General features: G+C 45.0%; 1 protein-coding gene across 1 annotated transcript in view; it reads right to left on the bottom strand.

Annotated features, from left to right (window-relative positions):
* Positions 1 to 599: 599 nt before the first annotated feature.
* grk6 (G protein-coupled receptor kinase 6) overlaps positions 600 to 25698 on the bottom strand; it is a 53456-nt gene continuing 28357 nt past the window's right edge. Inside the window, exons 3-16 of the mRNA XM_072445999.1 lie at positions 20325 to 20437; positions 19502 to 19579; positions 18943 to 19043; positions 16532 to 16624; positions 11117 to 11180; positions 9724 to 9864; positions 9453 to 9643; positions 8432 to 8469; positions 7079 to 7168; positions 5730 to 5938; positions 5034 to 5171; positions 4371 to 4508; positions 2883 to 3017; positions 600 to 2030 (exon numbers count right to left, since the gene is read on the bottom strand). Of these exons, the coding sequence (XP_072302100.1) occupies positions 1980 to 2030; positions 2883 to 3017; positions 4371 to 4508; positions 5034 to 5171; positions 5730 to 5938; positions 7079 to 7168; positions 8432 to 8469; positions 9453 to 9643; positions 9724 to 9864; positions 11117 to 11180; positions 16532 to 16624; positions 18943 to 19043; positions 19502 to 19579; positions 20325 to 20437 (1580 nt within the window). The 3' untranslated portion in view covers positions 600 to 1979. The remainder of the gene's footprint in view (positions 2031 to 2882; positions 3018 to 4370; positions 4509 to 5033; positions 5172 to 5729; positions 5939 to 7078; positions 7169 to 8431; positions 8470 to 9452; positions 9644 to 9723; positions 9865 to 11116; positions 11181 to 16531; positions 16625 to 18942; positions 19044 to 19501; positions 19580 to 20324; positions 20438 to 25698) is intronic.

Below are 25698 nucleotides of genomic sequence, written 5' to 3'. Positions count from 1 at the left end.
TTATGTTTTATTGAAATTTAAGTTGTGGGATGTGGAATGCTAGAATTATATTTTTTTATTTTTGGTAAATATTTATTTCATTTATTGTTTATTTCACATTCAGGATCAGGATTATAAAGCGTTAGCACTTTGGGACATGTTTATGATGTCACTTCTGTAAAATGACATCAGATTTTTTAATTTGACAAACTCAAACTCCAGAACTCTGTTATTATTTGATTTGATTCATTATTTTGCTCCTGAAGCTGTGATTTTAATGAAGTTTGTCCAGAGGATGAATGAGTTTGTGTGAGAGACTAAACAAGGTCCAAACCAGGACTAAATCTGTTCCTCATAAGACTTTGAAGCAGCTGAAACGCTGCCCTGGTGTGGTGAAACGTCGCCCTGGTGTGGTGAAACGTCGCCCTGGTGTGGTGAAACGTCGCCCTCGTGCCCTCGTGTGGTGAAATGTCGCCCTCGTGTGGTGAAAACAGACGTTTCAGACGATCACGTTTACACTTTTTTCTCCAACTTTACATAAATGAAAATCAGTCAGAGTTCGATTCACACAGTTATTTATTTTCTAAAAACAGTGACATTTCCGACCTCTTCTTACAAAACTCAGATATGGCTTTTCCAGGTTTTAACAGTCCAGTCGTTGTCATGACAACGACACAACTGCCACGTAAACGAGCGGCTTGGCGGTGGTCGAGTTTTCACAGTGCAGCGGCGTTGTACCTTCGAAACCGTACGTGCGTAAAAGGCGGACGATGTAACCTTGGTAACCTTATATTTTGCCTGGAATGTTCCACGGTGTGGCATTAGCCCCGCCCAAAGTCAGACTTTTTGACAGAAAGCGTGGTGCACATTTTAAAGGTCTGTTTGAACGAAGGATTAAGCAGGTAATCTACCTCCTGTTTACAACGACCTGTTCGGCGCTTTTAGGCCTGTCACCATGGTTACTATAGCAACGTATGGTTCAATAAACGATAAACTCAGTATTTATGCTGAGTCCCTTTTCTTTGCCAAAGTTTACTTCAGTAAAAGTAAAAAGTACAAGAGAAACTCTTCGTAGTACTGGTTACTTTTCTACGCCATTTTAGCAGCATTTTGCATTTTCGCTCTTGCACGTCTTTAATTCCTTTTTAATACCTAATTTGTTTTTACGATTCAGTTAAAGCAACTTAGTTCCAAGATTTTTGATGAAATTTGAATTATTATGCCAATTTACATGATTTAAAAACAAAATAAAAATCCAACATTAATACAAATTGAATGTATGAACAAAATGAAGCGAGATTTTCAAAACCTTCGGATTGAAAATGACTTTGGGTGGATTTAAAACAAACCTTTGACACGTTTCTACCACATTTCTCAAAGTTTTCGATTTTTTTAAGCAATAAATATATTTCTAACTGAATAAATGCGACAGATTTAAAGCCACACTGCGGAATATTCCACGGTAAATATTAAAATAGTGCATTTCAAATATCGGTAGTTTTAAACCCAAACTTGCTCCGAGACAAACAAAAAAAGTTAGTAAAACATTTATTTTTTTGGGGTTAAATTTGAGGGTTTGAATCCGGTCGTTCGAACACATTTTTAACAATATTTACAACACGTTTCGTCCGAAAAAGTCCGGCAATAATAAGTTATTTCGATACAAATTCACAAAGTGCATTTGGTCACGTGATTGAAAAGAACCAATGAGAGAGCGGAAAAGCGCGACAAAATGGACGCCAAGAGAGCGAAGGTTAGATTCCCTGAAGAAAGTGGTCGGACCCTCGAGAGTCGCCGTGCCGTTAAGCAAAGGCACTTCGATAACGGAGACACACACAAAGCAGAAACTTTGGTAAAGTCCGACCGAACGCCGTCCATCGCCGGCCGCCATCTTAAATAACAAACGACAAAACGACACGGCGGAAGATGCAAAAGTGCAAAGGTTGTAAACGGAGGCGGGGCCGGAGGCGTGGCCAGAGGCAGGGCCGGCGTCGCGGGCGTCACAGGCGAGTGGGCTCGTCGTCGCTGTCGCTGCAGTTACCACAGCAATCCTGCAGGGGGAGACACGGCGTAATTCAAGGACAGACATGAGCTCAACGCGCTAAACGCTTTAAGAAATGAGGAAACATTTAAATTTTTAGCCCATTTTTCCAATCAGAGCTAGTTTTACGCAAACGCTTAATCAAAAATTCAAAATCCTCACAATAGTTTTTTTTTTCGTATCGAATATATCAACATCACTCTTCAGATTTACATGGGTCTAATTTGTGCAATTTTGACGTTTTTAACATCCAAAATGTGTTATTTTTATATGAAATGATAAAACACTGAACATTCTGATGAATGTATAATGAACAAATAGTTTATTCATTATAATATTATAATGTTTAAGCTTTGTTCCAGCAGCTGAAGACAAATATTATGCATTATTTCTGTTGGTTTAGTTTTGCATCTCATGTTTTAGAGCTTTACATTTAGATCTATGCTGTTTCCACTGGGACTAACTGACCTTTGGCGCCATCTACTGGCTGCAGAGGGAACTACACAGTTTAACTTCCTGGTCTCAGCTCACAGTTGTTCTGATCGTGATTAGAGCGAGTCTGGAGATGATTTATGGAGTTAAAAAGTCTCAGAGCCGCGTCAAAGATGGAGAAAAGGTCAGTTATGGAGGAGATTCAGAAAGAGTGTTTCTGAGGCTCGGAGGGGAGAGGACTTTATCAAACTGTGAACGAAGCTAAATGTGCTCCAGCCGAGTTTGTGACGAGGAACAGAGAGAGAACAGGGGTAAAGAAAGGGAGAGGACATTAAGCAGAATGTGTGTCCTTTGAAGACGATGCTAAATAAAAAGTGTAAATATGGCTCTGGCTCATATTGACTGTAAAGACGTGAAGTGCTGGACCGACCATGCGTCCGAACAGCCTCTGCAGAAGGCCCTGTTTGGGGGGGGACGATGGCTGCCCCCTCCAGTCCAGATCTGGAGGTACAGCTCCATCCGGATCAAACACATTCAACTCCACGAAGCACTCGCTCTCGATCATCTGTAAAGAGGTCAGAGGTCATATGTCAGAGGTCACAGGTCAGAGTTTGTTTGTTGGAGACATTTCAGCTGTAAACGTGTGGATGTTTGTTGGAGACATTTCAGCTGTAAACGTGTGGATGTTTGTTGGAGACGTTTCAGCTGTAAATGTGCGGATGTTTGTTGGAGACGTTTCAGCTGTAAACGTGTGGATGTTTGTAGGAGACGTTTCAGCTATAAACGTGTGGATGTTTGTTGGAGACGTTTCAGCTGTAAACGTGCGGATGTTTGATGGAGACATTTTAGCTGTAAACGTGTGGATGTTTGTAGGAGACGTTTCAGCTGTAAACGTGCGGATGTTTGATGGAGACGTTTTAGCTGTAAACGTGTGGATGTTTGTAGGAGACGTTTCAGCTGTAAACGTGTGGATGTTTGTAGGAGACGTTTCAGCTGTAAACGTGTGGATGTTTGATGGAGACGTTTCAGCTGTAAACGTGTGGATGTTTGTTGGAGGCATTTCAGCTGTAAACGTGTGGATGTTTGTTGGAGACGTTTCAGCTGTAAACGTGTGGATGTTTGTAGGAGACGTTTCAGCTGTAAACGTGTGGATGTTTGATGGAGACGTTTCAGCTGTAAACGTGTGGATGTTTGTTGGAGGCATTTCAGCTGTAAACGTTTGGATGTTTGTTGGAGGCGTTTCAGCTGTAAACGTGTGGATGTTTGATGGAGACGTTTCAGCTGTAAACGTGTGGATGTTTGTTGGAGGCATTTCAGCTGTAAACGTGTGGATGTTTGTTGGAGGCGTTTCAGCTGTAAACGTGTGGATGTTTGTTGGAGACGTTTCAGCTGTAAACGTGTGGATGTTTGTTGGAGACATTTCAGCTGTAAACGTGTGGATGTTTGTTGGAGGCGTTTCAGCTGTAAACGTGTGGACGTTTGTTGGAGACGTTTCAGCTGTAAACGTGTGGATGTTTGTAGGAGACGTTTCAGCTGTAAACGTGTGGATGTTTGTTTGGAGACGTTTCAGCTCTAAACGTGTGGATGTTTGTTGGAGGCATTTCAGCTATAAACGTGTGGATGTTTGTTGGAGACGTTTCAGCTGTAAACGTGTGGATGTTTGTTGGAGACATTTCAGCTGTAAACGTGTGGATGTTTGTTGGAGACGTTTCAGCTGTAAACGTGTGGATGTTTGTAGGAGACGTTTCAGCTGTAAACGTGTGGATGTTTGTTTGGAGACGTTTCAGCTCTAAACGTGTGGATGTTTGTTGGAGGCATTTCAGCTGTAAACGTGTGGATGTTTGTTGGAGACGTTTCAGCTGTAGACGTGCAGATGTTTGTTGGAAACGTTTCAGCTGTAAATGTGTGGATGTCTCACCTCGTTTTGCCAGGGGATGGATACACATCCTGTGGACACATTATTGTAGAAAGACTCGTCTTGTTCTTCAATCTCGACTCCTTTGACAGTGGAAAACTGTTCGATGTCCAGAACGTCCTTACAGTAAATGGCCTGAGGCTGAGGCAGAAAATCAAACCACAAATGAGTTTCTGATAAAAACTAACAAAATAAGTAAATTTTCATATAAACTTCTACTAGTGTCTTTTTATTCATGTATTTATTTATTGAAACAGGGACAATGTACAATGACCTTACTGTACATGTTAGTAGTGGGAGGAGCCTATTGTGCATGTTTGTAGAGGGAGGAGCCTATTGTACATGTATGTAGAGGGAGGAGCCTATTGTGCGTGTAATGATTGAAAAACCCTTAGTCCTGGTTCAGTCTCAGTCCTGACCTGGTCCCGGTCTAGGTCCAGGTCCCGGTTTCAAAGGTCCCGGTCTAAAAGGTCCCGGTCTAAAAGGTTCCGGTCTAAAAGGTTCCGGTCCAGGTCCCGGTCTTAAAGGTCCCGGTCTGAAAGGTCCCGGTCTAAAAGGTCCCGGTCTAAAAGGTCCCGGTCTAAAAGGTCCTGATCCCGGTCCCGATCCTGATCCTGGTCCTGGTTTACTACTCATGTTTCCTGAGCAGGAGAAAAAGCGACTTACGTCTGGTGTGAACGGCGCCTCCAGCATCCCGGCCTCCAGACGCTTGAAGTTCATGGATTTGAAGAGCGGGTGACCTTTGACCTCCGAGGCCCCACCCCCGAGACAGCCGAGGCGCTGAGCGGGATCTTTGGCCAAGAGCTGAGGAGACGCCACAGAGGTTTGGACCAGTGAGAATGCCAAAACCCGCGTGCCATAAAAGTCGGACTGAGCCGCTTTGAACCCCGCGGCCTCTATTAGCATGCGGCTAACGTATGAGCTAATAGCCTCTCTATTAGCATGTGGCTAACGTATGAGCGAACAGCCTCTCTATTAGCATGTGGCTAACGTATGAGCTAACGGCCTCTCTATTAGCATGTGGCTAACGTATGAGCTAACAGCCTCTCTATTAGCATGTGGCTAACGTATGAGCTAACAGCCTCTCTATTAGCATGTGGCTAACGTATGAACTAACAGCCTCTCTATTAGCATGTGGCTAACGTATGAGCTAACAGCCTCTAGGGGCGCTCTAACAGGAAGCTCTCTCTCTCACGAGCGCAGTAGCAGAGCCAGACGTGGAGAGGGCGGACGCGGGTGAATCTTTCAGCTTGAGTATGAGACGGGTCGGGCCTAAATATGTACGTTTAGTTGCCATCGTCCGACTTTTACGCTAGCGCTGAACGCGGTCGGCAGTGCTGAACGGTGGCGATGCGCTCGGACCTGTTTGCAGATGCTCTTGGCGTCCTCGGAGAACTTGGCGGAGTACTCCTCCTCCGCCTCCCGCACCAGGCGCTCCACCTCCTCGCGCTTGATCTTCTTCTTGCGCTGCTGGAACGGGGACTGGCCCTCGATCATCTCGTACACGAGGCAGCCCAGGGCCCACCAGTCCGGGCTGAACGTGTAGCGCTCGTTCTCCACCACCTCCGGCGCTGCAGACGGAGGGCGCGCTTTTCATTAAAGCGCTCAAAACATCGCCACAGATCCAAACTCATGATGAACACCATTATTTTAGAAGTCGACGTCAAAACAATAAGACTTTTGAAATAGGGAGTGTCTACAGAGCCGCGGCTCCTGAAACTGCTGGGCTATTTGACCGCGCCGCGGCTCTGTAGCCACAGCCTTTGAAATATACCGTATTTTCTGGACTATAAGTCGCACCTTTTTACATAGTTTTGGCCGGGGTGCGACTTATACTTATATTCGGCACTTCCTCTAGCTCCGAAGTTTGTGGAGTTGTTTAGAAGTGACACAGAGGAAAAAGAATTCAAGAATTCAATGGATTTAGTAAATTTCCCCGAAAATGTGACTCATCCTCCAGTGCGACTTATATGTTTTCTCATCTCTATTATGCATTTTTTGGCTGGTGCGACTTATAGTCCGGAAAATACGGTATTTCTTTAACCAAATATAGACTGAAATATTGACTGAAGGCTTCTAGAGAATAGTGTTTTTTTATTTAATTTGATTAATTCATTCATTGAGTTTTAAGTTTGTATATGTTTTGTTTTGTTATTTTAAATGTTTTAAACATAAAATAACAATGACAAACGTGAAAAAAACATACAAAAGTCAAAAACGGGGGGGGGGGAATAAAATGGGTAAAAGACAGGAACTCGGGATGAATAAAAGAATAAAATTAGAAAATAATTAAAGAAACGAGAGGTTGAAGCAGAACCTTCAAAATAAGTCGCATTTTGTCCGTTGTTTATTGGAATTGATCTGTTTTTGGTTCTTTTTGTCAGTCGTGATCCAGTTCTTAACCACCGGAGCAGTTTGTCATCCATCTCTCCGAATCCATCTCTCCAAATCCAAATCCATCTCTCCAAATCCAAATCTTCATCGCGTCCGTGCATTTTGATTTAATTATGTTGCTGTCTTTGTCATAAAAAGGTCGTTAGCGCTAAGAGTCCAGAGAAAACACGATGGGTTCACGTTCTTCAGACTCGATGACGTTCTGTTTTACCGTTCCGTTGGCGATCCCGTTTGCCAAATGTCGTTACCGGCTCTTCTGCGGCGGCGGTATGACCCGAATGCTGTGGGTGAAAGGGCGTTAGAGGGGCGCGACTCACCCATGTATCCCACGGTCCCCACGCGGCCCTTGATCGACTCGCCTTCGGGAACGTGCACTGCCAGGCCCAGGTCCGAGATGCGGATGTGACCTGGAGGAAGAAGACATCTGCTCGAGAAGGACGTCCCGCCATCGAGAGGGACGTTCCTCCATCGAGAAGGACGTCCCGGAATCGACAAGGACGTCCCGCGATCGACAAGGACGTCCCGCGATCGAGAAGGACGTGCCGCGATCGAGAAGGACGTTCCGCCATCGAGGAGGACGTCCCGCGAATCGAGAAGGACGTCCCGCGAATCGAGAAGGACGTCCCCCCACCGTCGAGAAGGACGTGCCCCCGCCGTCGAGAAGGACGTCCCCCGCCGTCGAGAAGGTCGTCCCACCGCCGTCGAGAAGGACGTCCCGCCGTCGAGGAGGACGTCCCGCCGTCGAGGAGGACGTCCCCTCGAATCGAGAAGGACATCCCGCGGATCTAGAGGGACGTCCCCTCGAATCGAGGACGTCCCCCCGCCGTCGAGAAGGACGTCCCCCCGCCGTCGAAAAGGACGTCCCCCCGCCGTCGAAAAGGACGTCCCCCCGCCGTCGAGAAGGACGTCCCCCCGCCGTCGAGAAGGACGTCCCCCCACCGTCGAGAAGGACGTCCCGCCGCCGTCGAGAAGGACGTCCCGCCATCGAGGAGGACGTCCCGCCATCGAGGAGGACGTCCCGCCATCGAGGAGGATGTCCCGCGAATCGAGAAGGACATCCCGCGAATCGAGAAGGACATCCTCCCGCCCTCGAGAAGGTCGTCCCCTCGCCGTCGAGAAGGACGTCCCCCCGCCGTCGAGAAGGACGTCCCCCCCGCCGTCGAGAAGGACGTCCCCCCGCCGTCGAGAAGGACGTCCCGCCATTCTTTCGTTCTCGTGGTCTGACATTCACTGAACTTTCTGAACGATAAGATCAAGTTAAATGTGACAAAACCTCTAGGTCTATTTAAAAAAAAAAAAAAAAAAAAAAAAAAAAACTTAATTTTGCTTCTTAAATGCTCAGGATTATTATGTTTTAGTTCTTAGGATTATAATGTGACTTGAATAATCACGAGCCAATAATCAGCTCTCTGCCCCCCTCTGCTGGCAGAAAACATGAATGCATCGTAAAAGAACTTAATACTACAGTTTTAAATATTACAGTGGTTTAGTTTAGACTTTTATCAACACGTTTCCTCTGGTGATGTATTTACATTGTAGATCTGCATTTTAAGGCAAATGGAAGAAGGGCGTGTTGTGAAAAGGGCGACGCCTCAGGGTGTGGTTTATGTAAATTGAAGGTTAAAGCATTAAACATAGAGCTTTAGAGCAGGAAAGAGGTTCTAACGCACCATGATCGTCCAGCAGGATGTTCTCTGGTTTTAAATCCCTGTGAAAAGAAAAGACGCAGCATGAAAATATATTATTTTATTTGTATATTATTTATTACATTAAGACTTGTTCAAAACATGAACGACCAAATAAAGGAGTAAATGTGGCGACTGACGACGTCAAGACAGACCGAATCCACTTTGTATCCAACAATCCTCCTCCCTCTTCGCCCCGCCCTCTTCACCCTCTTTTCTCTGCCCTCTTCTCTCTTCCCTTTTCTCTCTTCCCTTTTCTCTCTTCCCTCTTCTCTCTTCCCTCTTCTCTCTTCACTCTTCTCTCTTCACTCTTCTCCCTGCCCTCTGTCCCCTGCCCTCTTCTCCCTGCCCCCAGCCCTCTTCTCTTCTCTCTGCCCTCTTCTCTCTTCCCTCTTCTCTCTTCCCTCTACCCTCTTCTCTCTGCCCCCTGCCCTCTGCCCCCTGCCCTCTGTCCCCTGCCTTCTGTCCCCTGCCCTCTTCTCCCTGCCCTTTTCTCTCTTCCCTTTTCACTCTTCTCCCTGCCCCCTGCCCTCTTCCCTCTTCTCCCTGCCCCCTTCTCTCTTCTCCCTGCCCTCTTCTCTCTTCTCTCTGCCCTCTTCCCTCTGCCCTCTTCCCTCTGCCCTCTTCCCTCTGCCCTCTTCCCTCTGCCCTCTTCCCTCTTCCCTCTGCCCTCTTCTCTCTGCCCTCTTCCCTCTGCCCTCTTCCCTCTTCCCTCTGCCCTCTTCCCTCTGCCCTCTTCCCTCTGCCCTCTTCCCTCTGCCCTCTTCTCTCTGCCCTCTTCTCTCTGCCCTCTTCCCTCTGCCCTCTTCTCTCTGCCCTCTTCTCTCTGCCCTCTTGTCTCTGCCCTCTTCTCTCTGCCCTCTTCTCTCTGCCCTCTTCTCTCTGCCCTCTTCCCTCTGCCCTCTTCTCTCTGCCCTCTTCCCTCTGGCCTCTTCCCTCTGCCCTCTTCTCTCTGCCCTCTTCTCTCTGCCCTCTGCCCTATTCCCTCTGCCCCCTGCCCGCTGACCTGTAGGCGATGCGCTCCTGGTGCAGATCCTGGAGCCCGCAGCAGATCTCAGCGGCGTAGAACACTGCCCTCTCCTGGTCGAATCCGGCCTCCCCCATGTGGTAAATGTGGAACTTGAGGTCTCCTCCGTTCATCAGCGTCAGCACCAGGCACAGGGCGTCTTTGGTCTCGTACGCGTATGCCAGGCTCACCTGAGAACACACAGGTTTAAGGAGATACGCTGGACCATAGTCATAGTCATAGTCATTGACCTTTGACCTCTGTCGCGTACCACAAAGCGGCTGTTGACTTTCTCCAGGATTTGCTTCTCGTTCAGGGCCATGGCTTCTCCTTTTCTCTTCTTTATCCTCCTCTTTTCCAGCTTTTTACAGGCGTACATTTTACCCGTGGCACGCACCTGACACGCACACACCTGGACACAGACAGGAAGTGATGTCACACACGAACAGGAAGTGACGCCACAGAAAGAGAGGTAAACGAGCCGCACTAACCGCAGGTGGCAAGACATTTTTTCCGTGTTGTGATGCTGGATGAGTGGGTCAGTGACCAATCAGAGACGAGAATCCAGGTCAGAGAAAAGTAGGATGGGTTCAGCTTCAGAGAGCAGGCTCTCTGTTTAGTGACGATTACCGTATTTACCGGACTATAAGTTGCACCTTTTTTCATAGTTTTGGCCGGGGTGCGACTTATATTTATATTTATACTAAGGCCGCAGTTATTTTATAACTTGGTTTACGGATTTTTTACTGAAATATATTGCACAGGCGGACGAAATATAAATATAATTTCAATTTCAAAAGATGTTTTCTTCCGGGTTTGCCCAAAACGCACCACGGGAGGAGAGAGAGGGGAGACGCGCGCGCAGGAGCGTGTAACTGTAGATTTAGCGTGTTTTAGACGGACAGACAGAACTGACGCTTAAGTGTGCACCCTCCCCCACCCACCCAGTCACGGCAAAACGCGCTGAAGAAAATGTGGTAAACGGGTTTAAAATGTGTATATGCGATATAAAAGCGCGCAGCAGACAGGGAGATGGGCGCGCATGCTCTCCCCGCGCGCGCAGGGACAGAGCTGCTCGGACAAGCTCCGTCACAGACTTCCGTAGGAGTTTGGCCATAAATTGCTTCACGCGATCTTATCTTTTGACTTAATACAGCTTTTTACATTTAATTTAATGCTATTTTGCGTTGTCGGCGGAACTTTATTAAAAAAAAAAAGATAATTTTATATATTTTTTTTATAAGTGCGGCAGATCCGTAAACCAAGTAATAAAATAACTAAGGCCTTATATACTTATATGAGGGTGTTTAATGACACTATTATTACACTATTACACCGCATCTATGAGGTTTATAGGCAAAGCAGAGAAAAGAAGCTCGGCCGGACGCGCTAACCTTAGCTCGGCCCGACGCGCTAACGTTAGCTCAGCCGGACGCGCTAACGTTAGCTCAGCCGGACGCGCTAATGTTAGCTCGGCCCGAGGGGCTAACCCTGCGCACAGATTTATGGACTTCTAAACATGGGCGTTCAGATTGATGGTTTCATCTTGTGACTTACACCAGACGTTTTACTACATAAATAAATACTCTTATATAAACACTTTGTTCTGCCTCAGGAAAACCTCACAAATGGCTCTTTGTAGTAAAAGTATTTGAGATACTCACCTCACCGAAGCCTCCTTTGCCCAGAACTCTGTACTGTCGGAATGTGCTCTTTGTCACTGGTTGTCTGAGGGGAAATGGACATATTTGTTATTGTCATATCTTATAGAGCTACAATGTTTAAAGGTGGTATGGACGATCTTTTTCAACAAATTTTTTATCATATTTCCTCGTGGCGTGGATAAATCATTTGTCCTGCCACGTATAGATCATAAAACGCACCTACAGCCGCGTCAGGCACGTCCCCACATTTCCGCGTGCCTAAGCGCATGGATCTATCATAATATAGTTCCCTCAATGTACGGGGCAAAATGAAGACGGAGAAAGACAGTTCGAGCTGACGCAGAAGTGGACAGAAATCTACGGGAGACGAGCGATGCGCTCTGTTGCGCTAATAAACAAACGCACGTGTGTGTTGTATCGGTCCGCACAGGGGGGTGCGCATGCGCACTTCCGCCTGCATTCTCAAATCGCCGAAAAATCGTCCATACCGCCTTTAATGCTATGAATCAACATTAAAGGTGCTCTGTCACTTTTCATCGCCTGATTTTAAAGGTGTCAATTCTGTTCTCAGTTTAAATGGACTTTTATATCAAAGTTGGACCTTTTCACAGACTTTATTATTAATGAAAAATAAAAGTCATTCTTGTGGTGTATTCTGATAGTGTTTTATACTGACAGGATTGTTTAAAGTGACGTCATGTGAAGCACGAGGCTGCTTATAACAACCAAAAAGTAAAAGTGTCAAGCGTTAGACGTGAAGAAGAGGGAAATGTGTGGCGAAAATGTCGGACAATGATGGAAACGACCAGCCGAGGGCAGGAGTTAGCGCGGTGGCTAACACTCCCAGCGCAACGTTCAGCATCCAACCACCGGAGCCCTTTGATTTCTCAAAACCACACGAATGGACAAAATGGGTCCGTCGCTTCGAAAGATTTCGCCAAGCGAGTAATTTATCTGTGAGTATAGAGGAGAACCATGTGAACACTCTAATATACTGCATGGGAGATGAAGCGAGAGGACTAAAACGTAAGTGACGCAGATCAGCGGGAGTATGATAAAGTCCGAGACGGCTTTCACAACTTTTTCATTGTCAAGAAAAATGTGGTCTACAAGCGCGCACGGTTTAATATGCGCAAACAAGAGCCAAATGAGACTGTTGATGCGTTCACCACTGCCTTACATGCATTAGCGGAGCACTGCAACTACGAACCGCTCCACAACGAATTAATACGGGACAGAATAGTAGTGGGCTTGCTTGGCCGACACAAGACTGTCCGAACGCATGCATAGGACGCATGCATAGGACGCATGCATAGGACTTTTAAATAGCCATTAATATGGCCAGGCAGTCTGAGGAGATCAAAAAACAACAGTCTGCTTTGAGAAGTGTAGCAACCATGATGCAAATGAATGCCAGCTCAGTGGACAGAGTGGTCAAAAGGTATGACAAGCCAAAGTTCAACAAGTTTAAGAACAAAGTGATTAAAACAAACCAACAACAGTACAGCAAAAGACAAAGTAATAACTGCTACAAGTGCGGAGGTTCTCCACATCCAAAACACGAGTGCCCAACCAATGATGCAAAATGTCATTCATGTGGAAGAAAAGGTCACTACCAGCGTGTTTGCAGACAAAGTAAGACTGTACAAAGGATTGAGGAGGAAGAGGAGCAAGGCTTCTTTCTTGGCTCAGTGTCCACCAACAGCCAGGCATGGACGGCTAATATACAAGTGACTCCAACCTAAACAAAATATTTGCTAATGTGAAAAGACCAATTCTCCGCAAGCCAGAAAAACCTTTATTGGGTCCTGGTAGGACACCACTTGACGTTGCGGGATTTACAGAGTTACAGCTCAACTATGGAGCAAAGCAAACTACAGAGAAGGTCTATGTTGTGAAAAATCTTGGTACTCCACTTTTAGGCCTGCCTGCCATCACAGCTCTTGGACTACTAGTGCGAGTTGACACAGTTTCAATAGACATTCTTAAAGCAACATAGCCCAAACTTTGCAAAGGATTAGGCGAAGTACAGCACGCATATCACATTAAGCTCAAACCTAACGCTGTGCCGTTCTCTCTAAAAGCCCCAAGAAGGATTCCGCTGCCTTTAATGGGAAAAGTTAAAGAGGAACTCCAGAGAATGGAAGCGCTTGGTGTCATTTCTCGAGTAGAGGAACCAAGGACTGGTGCGCCGGCATTGTCGTTGTTCCAAAGAAGAATAGTCCTAAACTGAGACTGTGTGGACTTTACAGGACTAAATGAATATGTGTGCAGGGAAAAATATGTGCTGCCTGCAGTGGATCAAACCCTCTGAATGCTTGCAGGGGCCAAAGTGTTTAGCAAACTGGACGCTAACATGAGTTTCTGGCAGATTCCCTTAGCAGATGAATCAGCTAAACTGACCACGTTCATCACACCCTTCGGGCGGTTCCACTTTAATCGCCTACCCTTCGGCATCAACTCAGCGCCCGAGCACTTTCAGCGCACAATGGCCGAGGTCATTGAAGGACTTGAATGGGTGGTGTGTCACATTGACGATGTGTTGGTGTGGGGATGTAATCAAGAGGAGCACGACGCCCGTCTACATGCCACACTGCAGAGACTTGTAACAGCAGGCTTAACTTTGAATGTTGAGAAATGTGATCTTTCGCAGAGGAAAGTTACCTTTTTAGGTCACATCATCGCTGACAGCGGTATCAGCCCAGATCCAGCAAAAACTGAGTCAATCTCAGAGATGACAGTCCCTACTAATGTGTCAGAGCTACGCAGTTTTCTGGGCATGGTAAACCAAGTGGGCAAATTCATCCCCCATTTGGCAGAAAAGGATAAAGCTTTAAGAGATCTTTTGTCTAAGAAGAATGCTTGGTACTGGGGCCCAGACCAAGACAGAGCTTTCAAAACATTAAAAGATGCTTTAATTTCACCTCCGGTGCTTGCGATGTACGACCCCAACAGAGACACTAAAGTATCAGCAGATGCATCATCGTATGGTCTGGGAGGTGTTCTCTTGCAGCTGTGGGAGGAAGGATGGCGGCCAGTGGCTTATGCGTCAAGGTCACTGTCTCCTACAGAACAACGTTATGCTCAAGTGGAGAAGGAGGCATTGGCTTCTACATGGGCATGTGAGCGATTCTGGGATTTCCTGATTGGCAAACATTTTTGTCTTGAAACGGATCACAAACCTCTCGTTTCTTTACTGGGGGGACAAGCTCTGGATCTTCTACCACCCAGAATCCAGCGATTCAGAATGAGACTAATGCGCTACATGTATAATGTTCAGTACGCTCCAGGTAAATCACTTTGGACAGCAGACACGTTGTCCCGCTCACCATTGAAAACTCAAATGACTCAATCATGACAAAGAACTAATGGAGAACACAGACATATATGTGGACAGCATTTTTGCAAAGTTGTCAGTTCATCATATATGCCGACACTGAGAAAACAATTGAAAAGTGACAGTGTGTGTGTTCGTGTAATGGACATGTGCACCCAAGGTTGGCCAGACCATGCTAAACAAGAACCTTTATTGAAAAATGACTGGTCAGACCGAGCCACACTCACAGTAAAAGATGGGTTGTTGTTAAACGGTTCACGACTTGTTATTGCTTCAGCTATGCGTAATGATGTGTTGCTAAAATTACATGGACATGGACAAGGACATCAAGGTGTTGTGAAATGTAAAGCTCGTGCACGCCAAACTGTATGGTGGCCTGGATTGAGCCATAAAGTACTGGAAATGGTGCTCAAATGCAGGGCATGCATACAAGAAAGACACAACCATAGTGAGCCGCTTATGCAAACTGAATGTCCCGACCGCCCGTGGCAAAGAGTGGGAACAGATCTTTTTGAGCTGGGAGGAAAAACTTACCTTCTTGCTGTGGACTATCTATCTAGATTTGTGGAGATTGCGCTCTTAAACAAAACAAAATCTAATGATGTTATAAACCATCTGAAATCATTCTTTGCTCGTCACGGCATTCCCAAGGTCCTAATGTCGGACAATGGGCCACAGTTTTCCGGACAAACTTTTGCAGACTTCGCAGCATCTTACGGATTTAAACATGCCACAAGCAGCCCCAGGTATCCACAAAGTAATGGGGAGGCGGAACGTGCTGTACAGACTGTGAAAAATCTTTTGAAAAAAACTGCGGATCCTTATTTAGCTCTACTTGCTTACAGAGCTACACCTCTTCAAAACGGATAAAGCCCTGCAGAACTTCTGATGGGCCGACGTCTGCGAACAACTGTACCAACACTTCCTTCGCAGTTGATTCCTATGTTGCCAGACAGTGCTACACTTGCTCAAAAGGAAAGGGAGAAGAGGATGTTGGATAGTACAAACTTTAACAGGCGTCACCGTGCAAAGCCTTCATGTATGTTATCACCACGACAACAAGTGTGGGTGACTGATGCAAAAAAACAGGCACTGTGGTGCAGAGTCTCTACACCAAGATCTTACACAGTGGATTTACCACAGGGAACAGTGAGGCGTAATCGCATGCATTTGATTCCTTTACAGTCACCAGTGCAGGAAAAATTTGATTTGCCTGTAGTGCAGGAAAAATCTGATGTTCCTAGTGTAACTCCTGTTTCATCTGTGAACACTGATGTTAAAACTAGATCAGGGAGAGTGGTGGTCAAACCTAAAAGACTGAACTTAAGATGCACCATAGGTATGTTAAAAAAGGGATAATATTGTTTGAGGCACACATTGTTGTATATGCTGATATATGAAAAAAAAAAAACATGTCTATATCTATATCTATATCTATAGATATAGATATATATCTATAGATCTATATATATATATATATATATATATATATATATATATAGATCTATATATATAGATCTATATATATATACATATATATATATATATATATAGATAGATCTATCTGTTCTGCGCACGCTGTAGAATAAACACCAGATTTATTTAGGCTCAAAGTAGTGTTGATCTGAAGTTCTATTGTTTCTCACTCACTCGCGCAGCAGGAGCGGCGCAGCGCGGAGCAGACAGCTGTGGGGCTACGTCACGGGTGGGCGGGGCACACACGCGCTCTCTGAGACTACGTCACGGGTTGGGCGGGGGAGCCAGATCGCTCTTCACAAGGGCGGGGGCGAATATCAAACCAAGCCGTCTGCATTTCCGGGTTGGTGAGGGGGTCTGGGTGATATTTCTTAACTATTATGTTAAGGGTGTTGCACAACTCTTATTATTATCATCAATTATACACTTAGGATAGACTACGAAACGTGAAAAAAAGCATGTTGTGGCACCTTTAAAGGGTGAGTTTAGAGTGCTTTAAAGGTGAAAGGGTGAGCTTAGAGTGCTTTAAAGGGTGAGTTTAGAGTGCTTTAAAGGTGAAAGGGTGAGCTTAGAGTGCTTTAAAGGGTAAGTCCAGGACAAACCTCTCGAGCCACTTCCACTGCAGGAAGCGGTTGAAGAACATGCTGTCGAGATAATCTGCGAACGGCGCCATGGACAGGAAGTCATGGATCAGTCTGAAACGGACAAAACGAGAAGCAACGAGAAAATCAGGGGTTGACGAAATCATCACAGACACGGCACAGACATGGCAGAGACACGGCAGAGACACGGCAGAGACACGGCAGAGACACGGCAGAGACACAGTAACGGCAGAGAGACAGACACAGACATGGCACAGACAGAGCAGAGACACGGCACAGACACGGCACAGACACGGCAGAGACACAGTAACGGCAGAGAGACAGACACAGACATGGCACAGACAGAGCAGAGACACGGCACAGACACGGCAGAGACACAGTAACGGCAGAGAGACAGACACAGACATGGCACAGACAGAGCAGAGACACGGCACAGACACGGCACAGACACAGTAACGGCAGAGAGACAGACACAGACATGGCACAGACAGAGCAGAGACACGGCACAGACACGGCACAGACATGGCAGAGACACAGCAGAGACAAGGCAGACACACAGTAACGGCAGAGACACAGACACGGCACAGACACAGCAGAGACACGGCACAGACACGGCACAGACAGTGTCACGTGATGGAACAGGCTGTAATGAAACAAAAACATGAGGAAATGAGCTCTTATTTGGAGCCAAAATTAAACCAAAAGCTGCTGATAAAGGACACAGGGGGCGCTGTGTTCACTGGAGGCTCATGCTACAGTCACTGTGGCAGCAATGAAGAAGGGCAGCACAAAGCACAAACTGTTGCTTTCTGAAGTTCAAGAGTCAAGGCATCAGAAAGAAGGGTCAAGGCATCAACAGAAGCTCTGGATCTACCTCTACAACCTGAAGTGCCCTGACAACACGGGAAACTCCAGCTCACTCACCCCATGCCTCCTCCCCCTCTGCCGCTGCCCACTTAATCATCTCTAATTCCAATAAAAACAATAATAGGACAATATTTAATCCAGAAGAGCAAACCAAACCGTTATAACGACACAGATACATCATGTATTCTCTATTCTCGGCCGGCAAAGTCAAACGACATCAACCGCTCAGACGATTTAGCACAAAAACAAGCACATCTGCCGTAATCGGATTAAACGTTCGACCCGTGATTCCACTTTGACCGACTCTCATGTCCACAAACTCCGCCCACAACACGCTCCTCATCGTCCCCATGAAGCGTGTTGTGGGCGGAGTTTGGGGACGATGAGGACGATGAGGACACAAGCTGGAGACATAGAGATACTTTTCTGTGCGAATCATCAAACAGCATCTGCTTTTGCCCAGAAGTCTGAGGCGATTCAGGCAGAAGAGCGAGAGAAGAGATCAAAGAGTAGTTTAAATGAAGAGTGCAAAGGTCTGAAGGCGCCACATGATCTGCCACGCGACTTATAATCCAGAAAATACGGTAGATAAATATGACGATTGAACATCAGTGCCAAAATAAACCTTTTTAATCCTTCTTTAAATGTATGACAATGCTAAAAAACATGTGCAAAATTACATAAATAGCAGAACCAAACAGTCGAATTGCCATTTTTAAGATGTTTTTAGGCTTTATTAGACGGGAAAGACGGTGCAAAACGGGAATGAGAGCGAGGGAAATACAGTTAAGGGTCGGGAAAACTGAATATAAAGCATTGTATTATTTTCAACAGATTTTTACATTTCTTTTAACAGATTTTCATATTTAATGCATATTTTTTACTGGATGTTTAAAAAATTACGTTGACATAATTCAAATGCATTTTTTTCATTGGTGATAAAAACACAAAATAACCCGTGGTACGTGTTTCTTGTTTGTTTGATGTCGTGCTGTTATTTTCCCGCTGTAAAACGCTTCGCCGTTTCGTGAGAAATGACCTCAATAAATGTTTTATTTGAATCCATTTCGAGAAGCGGAAGTTCGACCACGACAAAGAAAATCAGCCCAAACTAATTTAGCGATCAAATAATAAGAATAATAAACAGATCCAGAACATGAGCCGTGAAAAGACGTTTTATGACTCAAATTGGGCCGTGAAAATGTGTAAGTTCAATGATCCTTTAGTCGTTTTTAGTCGATTAATCAGTCGATGGCGTCTTAGGATTAGCTGCAAGAATGTGAAGCTACGGAGTGAGTTAGCGGATGACGTTGTGAAAATTTCGATTAAACTCATGATTCACTCCAAACATGTAACGTACAAATGCATTGTCCACGAGTACTTTTCTGTATGAATATTTGTTTTTGCAGTTTTAGTCTCTTCAATCCTTTTCTCGGTGGCAAGGATGTGTTTTTAGTCAAGCGAGAGTTCCTTTAGCGCAGTACTTTTACTTTACTTTTACTGGAGAGTTGCAGTATCAATTGTGTGAAAAGAGGAGGCCTCACTTGGTGCAGTCTTTGAATAGTTCTTTGGACGCGTTTTCCTGAAGTTGTTCCGAGCAGTGGGACATCAAGGACTCCTCCAGCTCCGAGACCACCTCTTCTGACTGAGGCACACAGACCAAGAGTTAGACAAAGGACCAGGTCTAAACCGGGTCTAAACCGGGTCTAAACCGGGTCTAAACCGGGTCTAAACCGGGTCTAAAGCAGGGCTAAACCGGGCTAAACCAGGGCTAAACCAGGTCTAAACCAGGTCTAAACCGGGTCTAAAACGGGTCTAAACCAGGTCTAAACCAGGGCTAAACCAGATCTAAACCAAACCAAGTCAAAACCAAACCAGTCTAAAACTGAGTCTAAACTAGAGTCTAAACTGAGTCTAAACTGAGTCTAAACTGAGTCTAAACTGAGTCCAAACTGGGTCTAAACTGGGTCTAAACTGGGTCTAAACTGGGTCTAAACTGGGTCCAAACCGGGTAAAATTAGTGCATTATTCATAGTTGACTAAATAGAATTATGTATTCTTTTTGACATTTTGATTTTATAATGCCAGTTTTAGTCGTTTCACCTTGGGGTTGAGGAACTTCTGGATGAGCTCTTCTCCACACTCTCTCCTCTTCTGGTCTGGAGTCACCTCGTAATCTGCCTGAAAACACCACAAACACAGGGCTAGAAAAGCATAACTTATGACGTCTAAATGACATAAAGGCGGTTGTAATCTGGACGGCCAAACAAGTGTGCGTCTAGAACAAACGGTACAGAGGAGGTCATTTTGTGGTGACCGGGTCAAAGTGCAAAGTGCTCATTATTCACGAGGAAACGCAGACGGACGGAGAAGACCACCGGCACGGGTCCTGGGACTGTTATTACAGTACTTCTTAAAGTTGCTTTAACTTCTGTGTCATGGTGTCAAATGTCAGTGTCAAGATTATTGTGAGAAAAAAAAAATCACAATTTAATGATTATTCACAATTGTCACTGGGAAATCTCATCTGAGCTTTAAACTGAATGACAAAATAAAGTCAACGTGACAAAGACGGCCAGATTGATTGGCCGATAGATTGAATTAAAACCACTTGAAGGCCACATCTGTCTGAGATGCCAAAGTAAGAGAACTCAAGTCCAACAGTCCCAATTCTCTAAGTCCCGATTTGTCCAAAGTTCATCAAATTTGTCCATTTCAAAAATTAAGTCCAAATGTCATTTTTTTTCTCCATTTGTCGATTATTCTTTTTCAGTGCTTCCGATTGAATAGTGACATAAAGAATCACGATTATCAATAAACCGAATGCTACTTTCTGTGCTCATGTTACTAGACTACAGCCCAAAACCCTTTCCCACTGGATGGTGATTGGACATCGTTGCCATGGTGGCGCGAGTGTCGTTCTCACCACGGCGTCGAGGAACTTGACACATCTCTTGAGCTCCGGGCGAGTCTCGCAGAACTGTCTGAAGAGCAGGCGTCCGATTGGCTGCTTCTCGCACAGGCTGCCGTAGTCTTTCTCTGGAAAACACAAACACACCGTCGTCATCGCGGTCGCTCGCGTCGCTCTTCCAACAAACACACGACGCTCGGGCACTCGCTGCGGCCACGTGAGCGAACGAACGTCGTGTGCGGCAGCTTCACGTGAGTCGTTTTAGTCGCGAATGTCGGTCGACGTTACGCGTCCGGCGTTTAAGTGTATTCCTCGCAAACATCTCATCAGAGCAGCGATGTCAAGATCACTGGGTTAAGGAATAATCCTGAGTCCACAATGCAATCGGAAAGACAAAAAATATATATAATTGACATATTTAGAAGGAACATTTATTCAATTTATTTAAAAAAGGCACAATTTTAACACTTATGTATTTTTTTTCAATTAAAAGAAATGTGACAATTTTTACACTTTTTTTCAATTAAATGAAATGTGACAATTCTTACGCTTTACATTACTCCGAGTTTGTCATAACGTCAGAGCTTTAGAAAACTCGCAACTCACGGCTTCCTGGATCCATGAGATTGACCAGTAGATTAACATGAAGGATGCGGGGTGGGCGTGGCTTTGGCTCACGCTCCCCATTCATTGAACTCGTGTTTATATGTACGTGTACGTGTATTTATTTTCCATGTATTATTATTTGAAATACCTGAAGAATCCAAATGTAAATCCAAATACACAGGCTGAAAACTAAGTCAGGCCATTTTTTTTCTTTTTATAGTGCTAATTTCCATGTTTTATTATACACAAATGATATTCAGAGCAGCTCATTTGCTTTCACGACACTCAGTATGATATATGACTCAACCCTCGCCCGAACTCATATAAACTTTACTGAGCGGCGACGTCAGCAGTAAAAAAAAAATAAACGTGTTTGTTCAATGTTAAAAGTCCGCAGACGTGCGACAAACATCGTAAATGCGCTTTCGAGACTAAAAATCAAGCAAGAATATCAACAATCTTCAAAAAGGTTAACGTCGGGCCGATCTCCCCAATGGCGTTACGGGTCAAAATTGGACGACAGTGAGCCCTCGTCGCTGTAACATCCATGCGGGCGTCGGATCGTGCCGATTTATCGACCGGAACCAGAACCACGGGGCACATCTCGACCCAAACACAAACCATAAATCGCATCGCACCAAATTATAATTCTTTTAAATAATGACGTTGATCTCAAATATTTTCAGAAAACGTAATTCGGGGCTAAAAGTAGAGGAAACGGTAACAATTTTGCCTTGTTTCTTTGACTTCTCTGCAGAGCCTCTACGCCGCGTTTGAACCTCTCGTTATGCCACGCGGCGGCTTTGGGTGCTGTGCGTTGTTTAGCGCCATCTCCTGGACATTGTGAGCGTTTCTGTGCAGGGTTCTTCCTGTGTCGGGGGTGGGGGACACACACAAACAGTCCCATATTATTCAGCTCCTGACCAAAATAATATGTTTGTTTGCCGTAACCCGACCGACCCGGTGTGAAACTAGCTGACAGAATTTTTTTATCAGCATTTCGTTGAAAAAACGTTGAGTTCTTTTATTTTTCAATTATTTTGCAGACCCACCGACCAGACTTCCCTAAACCACCGTGTTGAATATTTTTCTCACGCTTGTTATCCTATCTTTCATCCTTATAGCAAAAATAAAGCACTGCGCAACGCATTTGCGTCTTCATAGTCAGTCCCCCACATGTGTCTGTAACAAAACAGACCGCGGGTTGATGACGACAAATTGCCTTCAACAAGTTAGTTTGCCTCTGTCAGAGCCACTGTAGTCTCCATGGGACATGCCAGGCTCTGTCAGGGTGTTTTACGCAATGCATTCTGGGATTGACACACGCCCAGTAGCACCATCACAACAAACATGGCGGCGCCCGTGTCCCCCGCATGTTCCCCCCGCTCGCCTTCGCTACCAAAATAAAGGATAGCGGCGTACAAAAGGTCGATTGAAATGTCTTATAATCGTGAGATTTAGTCTCCTGATCGTGTTGATAGAGAGGTTTTCCGTCATTGACTGTTGGAGCCTGACCCCTGGTGGTCACTCCGAGTCAAAAAATGGCAAAATTTGGATCTTTTTTTTTGCCTTCAAAGTAAAAAAAATAAGAATTTGCCTACCGACCGACCCACTTAAATTTTTTTGACTCGGGTTACAGCAAACAGACAAGTTATTTGGGGTAGCCTTGTATCATAACAAAACTCATCAAAGCTCTACAGCGGATTGGACAGATACTTTTAGATTACCCCTTAACTTGTGTACTAGGCAAATATATACAATGAAAGTCACAATGTCAAATGTTATGAGACTAAACAGTTTGGCTTTACAAAACAACATTTTCTGAAAGACAAAAACAGCCAGATAAAAAAGGGTATCTACTCGATTTCAGTGGTCCCCAAACTACGGCCCGCGGGCCACATCCGTTATATTAAAATATAATTTATTTCTTTTTTGCCGTAGGCTTTATTAGACAGTAGATGGAATGAGAAAGAAAGGAAGGGGAATGATGAGAGAGAAAGGAGGACATGCAGCAAATGTCGGAGTAGGGATTCAAACTCTCGATAGTGCGGCTGGCCGTTCATTTTAACTTTCGCCTGTAATGCCCACATTTCCCCAAGAGATGGCACCGTTCCCTCTAAGCTGCGCGCCTGCGCAATTGAGCACTGCTCGCACTTGGTGCGCGCACAAGAAAATCTATGGCGCGCAGAAAATAAAATTCACCACAAACGGCCACCGGGGCCAATCAAGCAGGAAGCGCAAGTGTTTGACACACAGTAGAAGACTCTAGTGGACAGTAGAAGCACTGTCCACTAGAGTCGTGTTCGTCGTGTTCTCTACATTTTTAGTTTCAAAACGCTGTGTGTTTTATTACAATCAGAATCATATTCACTGAGAAATTTGTCTTATTAGTCCCGCAGCGCAGAGCGGACCGCGGCCCGAGGCGCAGCGCGGGGTGCGGGCATGTTCAATAGACAACTGGCGTGTCACTATTATGTAAATGAGACTTTCTTGGCCAGACCTGACTCACGAGTCAAAAGACACATGTGCATCATTATCTGGACCATATTTCTGTGTAAATATCTCATGTCACAACGTAACACTCACTCGATGAGTAAGCGCCCAGGAGCAGATGATCCAGATGTGAAGACGCAGGTAAATCAGCTCACACAGAGTCTTCAAGGACAAAGGGGACAGAAGGGACAGCTGTGATTTGTTCTAAAGCGGGTTTAAAGCAGGACTAAAGCAGACCGCGGGTGCCCCGGTGCGCCACGAGACCCCCGGTTCAAAAGACGCATCACTACTGCGTTTATTTATGTGTAAATATCACATGTTACAATGTGGGCACCTGCGGTTTATGACAGGTGCGGAATCTGTTAGTTTATTGAATAATATCATCCAGAAATGGTCTTGAAGTGGCACATTTTGGTGCAGCAGTTGATAAAGTTGCATAAAGTCACAGCAAGAAGCAAATGAAGCATCAACCTGGACAAAGTGTCCAACCACTGGAGAAGTGAGAAGGACAGAAGTGCAGAAATGTAAAATTAAAGTCAAAATGTTTGCATATTCTGGTGACATTCATTAAGATTTTTTATTTATGGATATTAATCATTCCATGCTGTTACTACTAGATCATTTATGGGTAGAAGAAATGCTAATAAAAAAGGGAGTGTCTACAGAGCCACGACGCGCGGCCGAAACTGCTAGGCTATTTGACCGCACCGGGTTAGGGTCAGGGTCAGGGTCAGGGTCAGGGTTAGGGTCAGGGTTAGGGTCAGGGTTAGGGTTAGGGTTAGCCATGAGGCTATATGGCCGTGCCGCCGCTCCTGAAACTGCTGGGCTATTTGACCGTGCCGCGGCTCTGTAGCCACGGCCAATAAAAAAACGGTCCAACACTCTTAAACTTAACGACTTTTATGCTTCACTGAACAGTAATGGGGAAAGAAATCATGCACACTGTCAAACTTGCAAAATAAAAGTTTAATGGTGAAGAGGCAACGTTTCGGTGTCTAGGCCTTCGTCAGGCATTTGCCTGACGAAGGCCTAATGCCTGACGAAGGCCTAGACGAAGGCCTTTTATTTTGCAAGTTTGACAGTGTGCGTGATTTCTTTCCCCATTACAGTTCAGCGTCACGTACGCCCTTATCCTACGCACCTGGCACAGAACCTGATGTGCGGAGCACCGTCTTGATTTCTATGCTTCACTGAACAAAACCACGTTTCCAAACCTCCGGAGGACGTACAGAAGATGCTGGTCTTGTTTGGCTCGACCTACATATGTGAGCAGACATTCAGTGTCATGAACATGAACAAAGCCCGTCACAGATCCAGCTTCACTGACCAACACCAAAGGATCTATCCTGAGAATTGCCACAACAAAACTTACACCAGACTTTGATGCACTGGCAAAACAGGGAGATCAACAACACTGTTCCCACTGAAATTGAAGGTCTGTGTTTATTCAACTGAAATGTAATTAAATTAATCATTATTTAATGCATTTGGAAAACAATTTGTACATTGAGTCTTGCATTCGTTTGCTTTGTTACAAGTTACAGGTCAAATCTTGCGTGTAATTCATAGTAATTAATTAGTTCACACAAATTTTAGAACCCAATGTGGCCCTCGAGTCAAAAAGTTTAGGGACCACTGCCCTATTTGAACAAAAAATACATCATTGTGCTTCTAAAATTGTCCCGATTATTATTTTTGGCTTCTTACGATTATACTGTGCCTTGAATAATCACGTTTATTAATCTAATATTCTTGACGTGACAAATGAAAGTCTAATAAAAGTTCTATTTCAGTGGCTGCTCCGGAGGTGTGCATTTGCATCCGATGCAAAGTGGGAAAGGACAAACAAGAACAAACAAATATGTCGAGAAAAGACGTGGAGCAGACAGGAGAGAGGGCGGAGCTTCATGTTTATGTTTAATGCCTTTGTCAAGATCTGTGTCTAACAACGTTTGAAAGACCAATAATCCCAGATGCAGTTTTTACTGTTACAAACCACACACTTCATATCGACACACTTTCAATTGTACATCGATAGAAATTACCATATTTTCTGGAGTATAAGTCGCACCAGCCAAAAAATGCATAATAGAGAAGAAAAAAAACATATTTCGCATTTTTGGGGAATTTTGGGGGAATCCAAGACCAAGATCAGACATTTAATCTTGAAATGCAGTTTAAAATAATAACAGATGAGAGAACATGGTGAATAGGTGTATGTATGCTAACGCTAACACCTTCAGCTGCATGACGCACAGACAGAACTGTGGTAAGTGTCTGGTATGTTAAT

The sequence above is a fragment of the Eucyclogobius newberryi genome, unplaced genomic scaffold, assembly GCF_026437365.1.
Source record: "Eucyclogobius newberryi isolate DKJ021-1_F unplaced genomic scaffold, fEucNew1.0.hap1 SCAF_15, whole genome shotgun sequence".
Taxonomy (NCBI): domain Eukaryota; kingdom Metazoa; phylum Chordata; class Actinopteri; order Gobiiformes; family Gobiidae; genus Eucyclogobius; species Eucyclogobius newberryi.
This window is presented reverse-complemented; position numbering and strand designations above follow the sequence as displayed.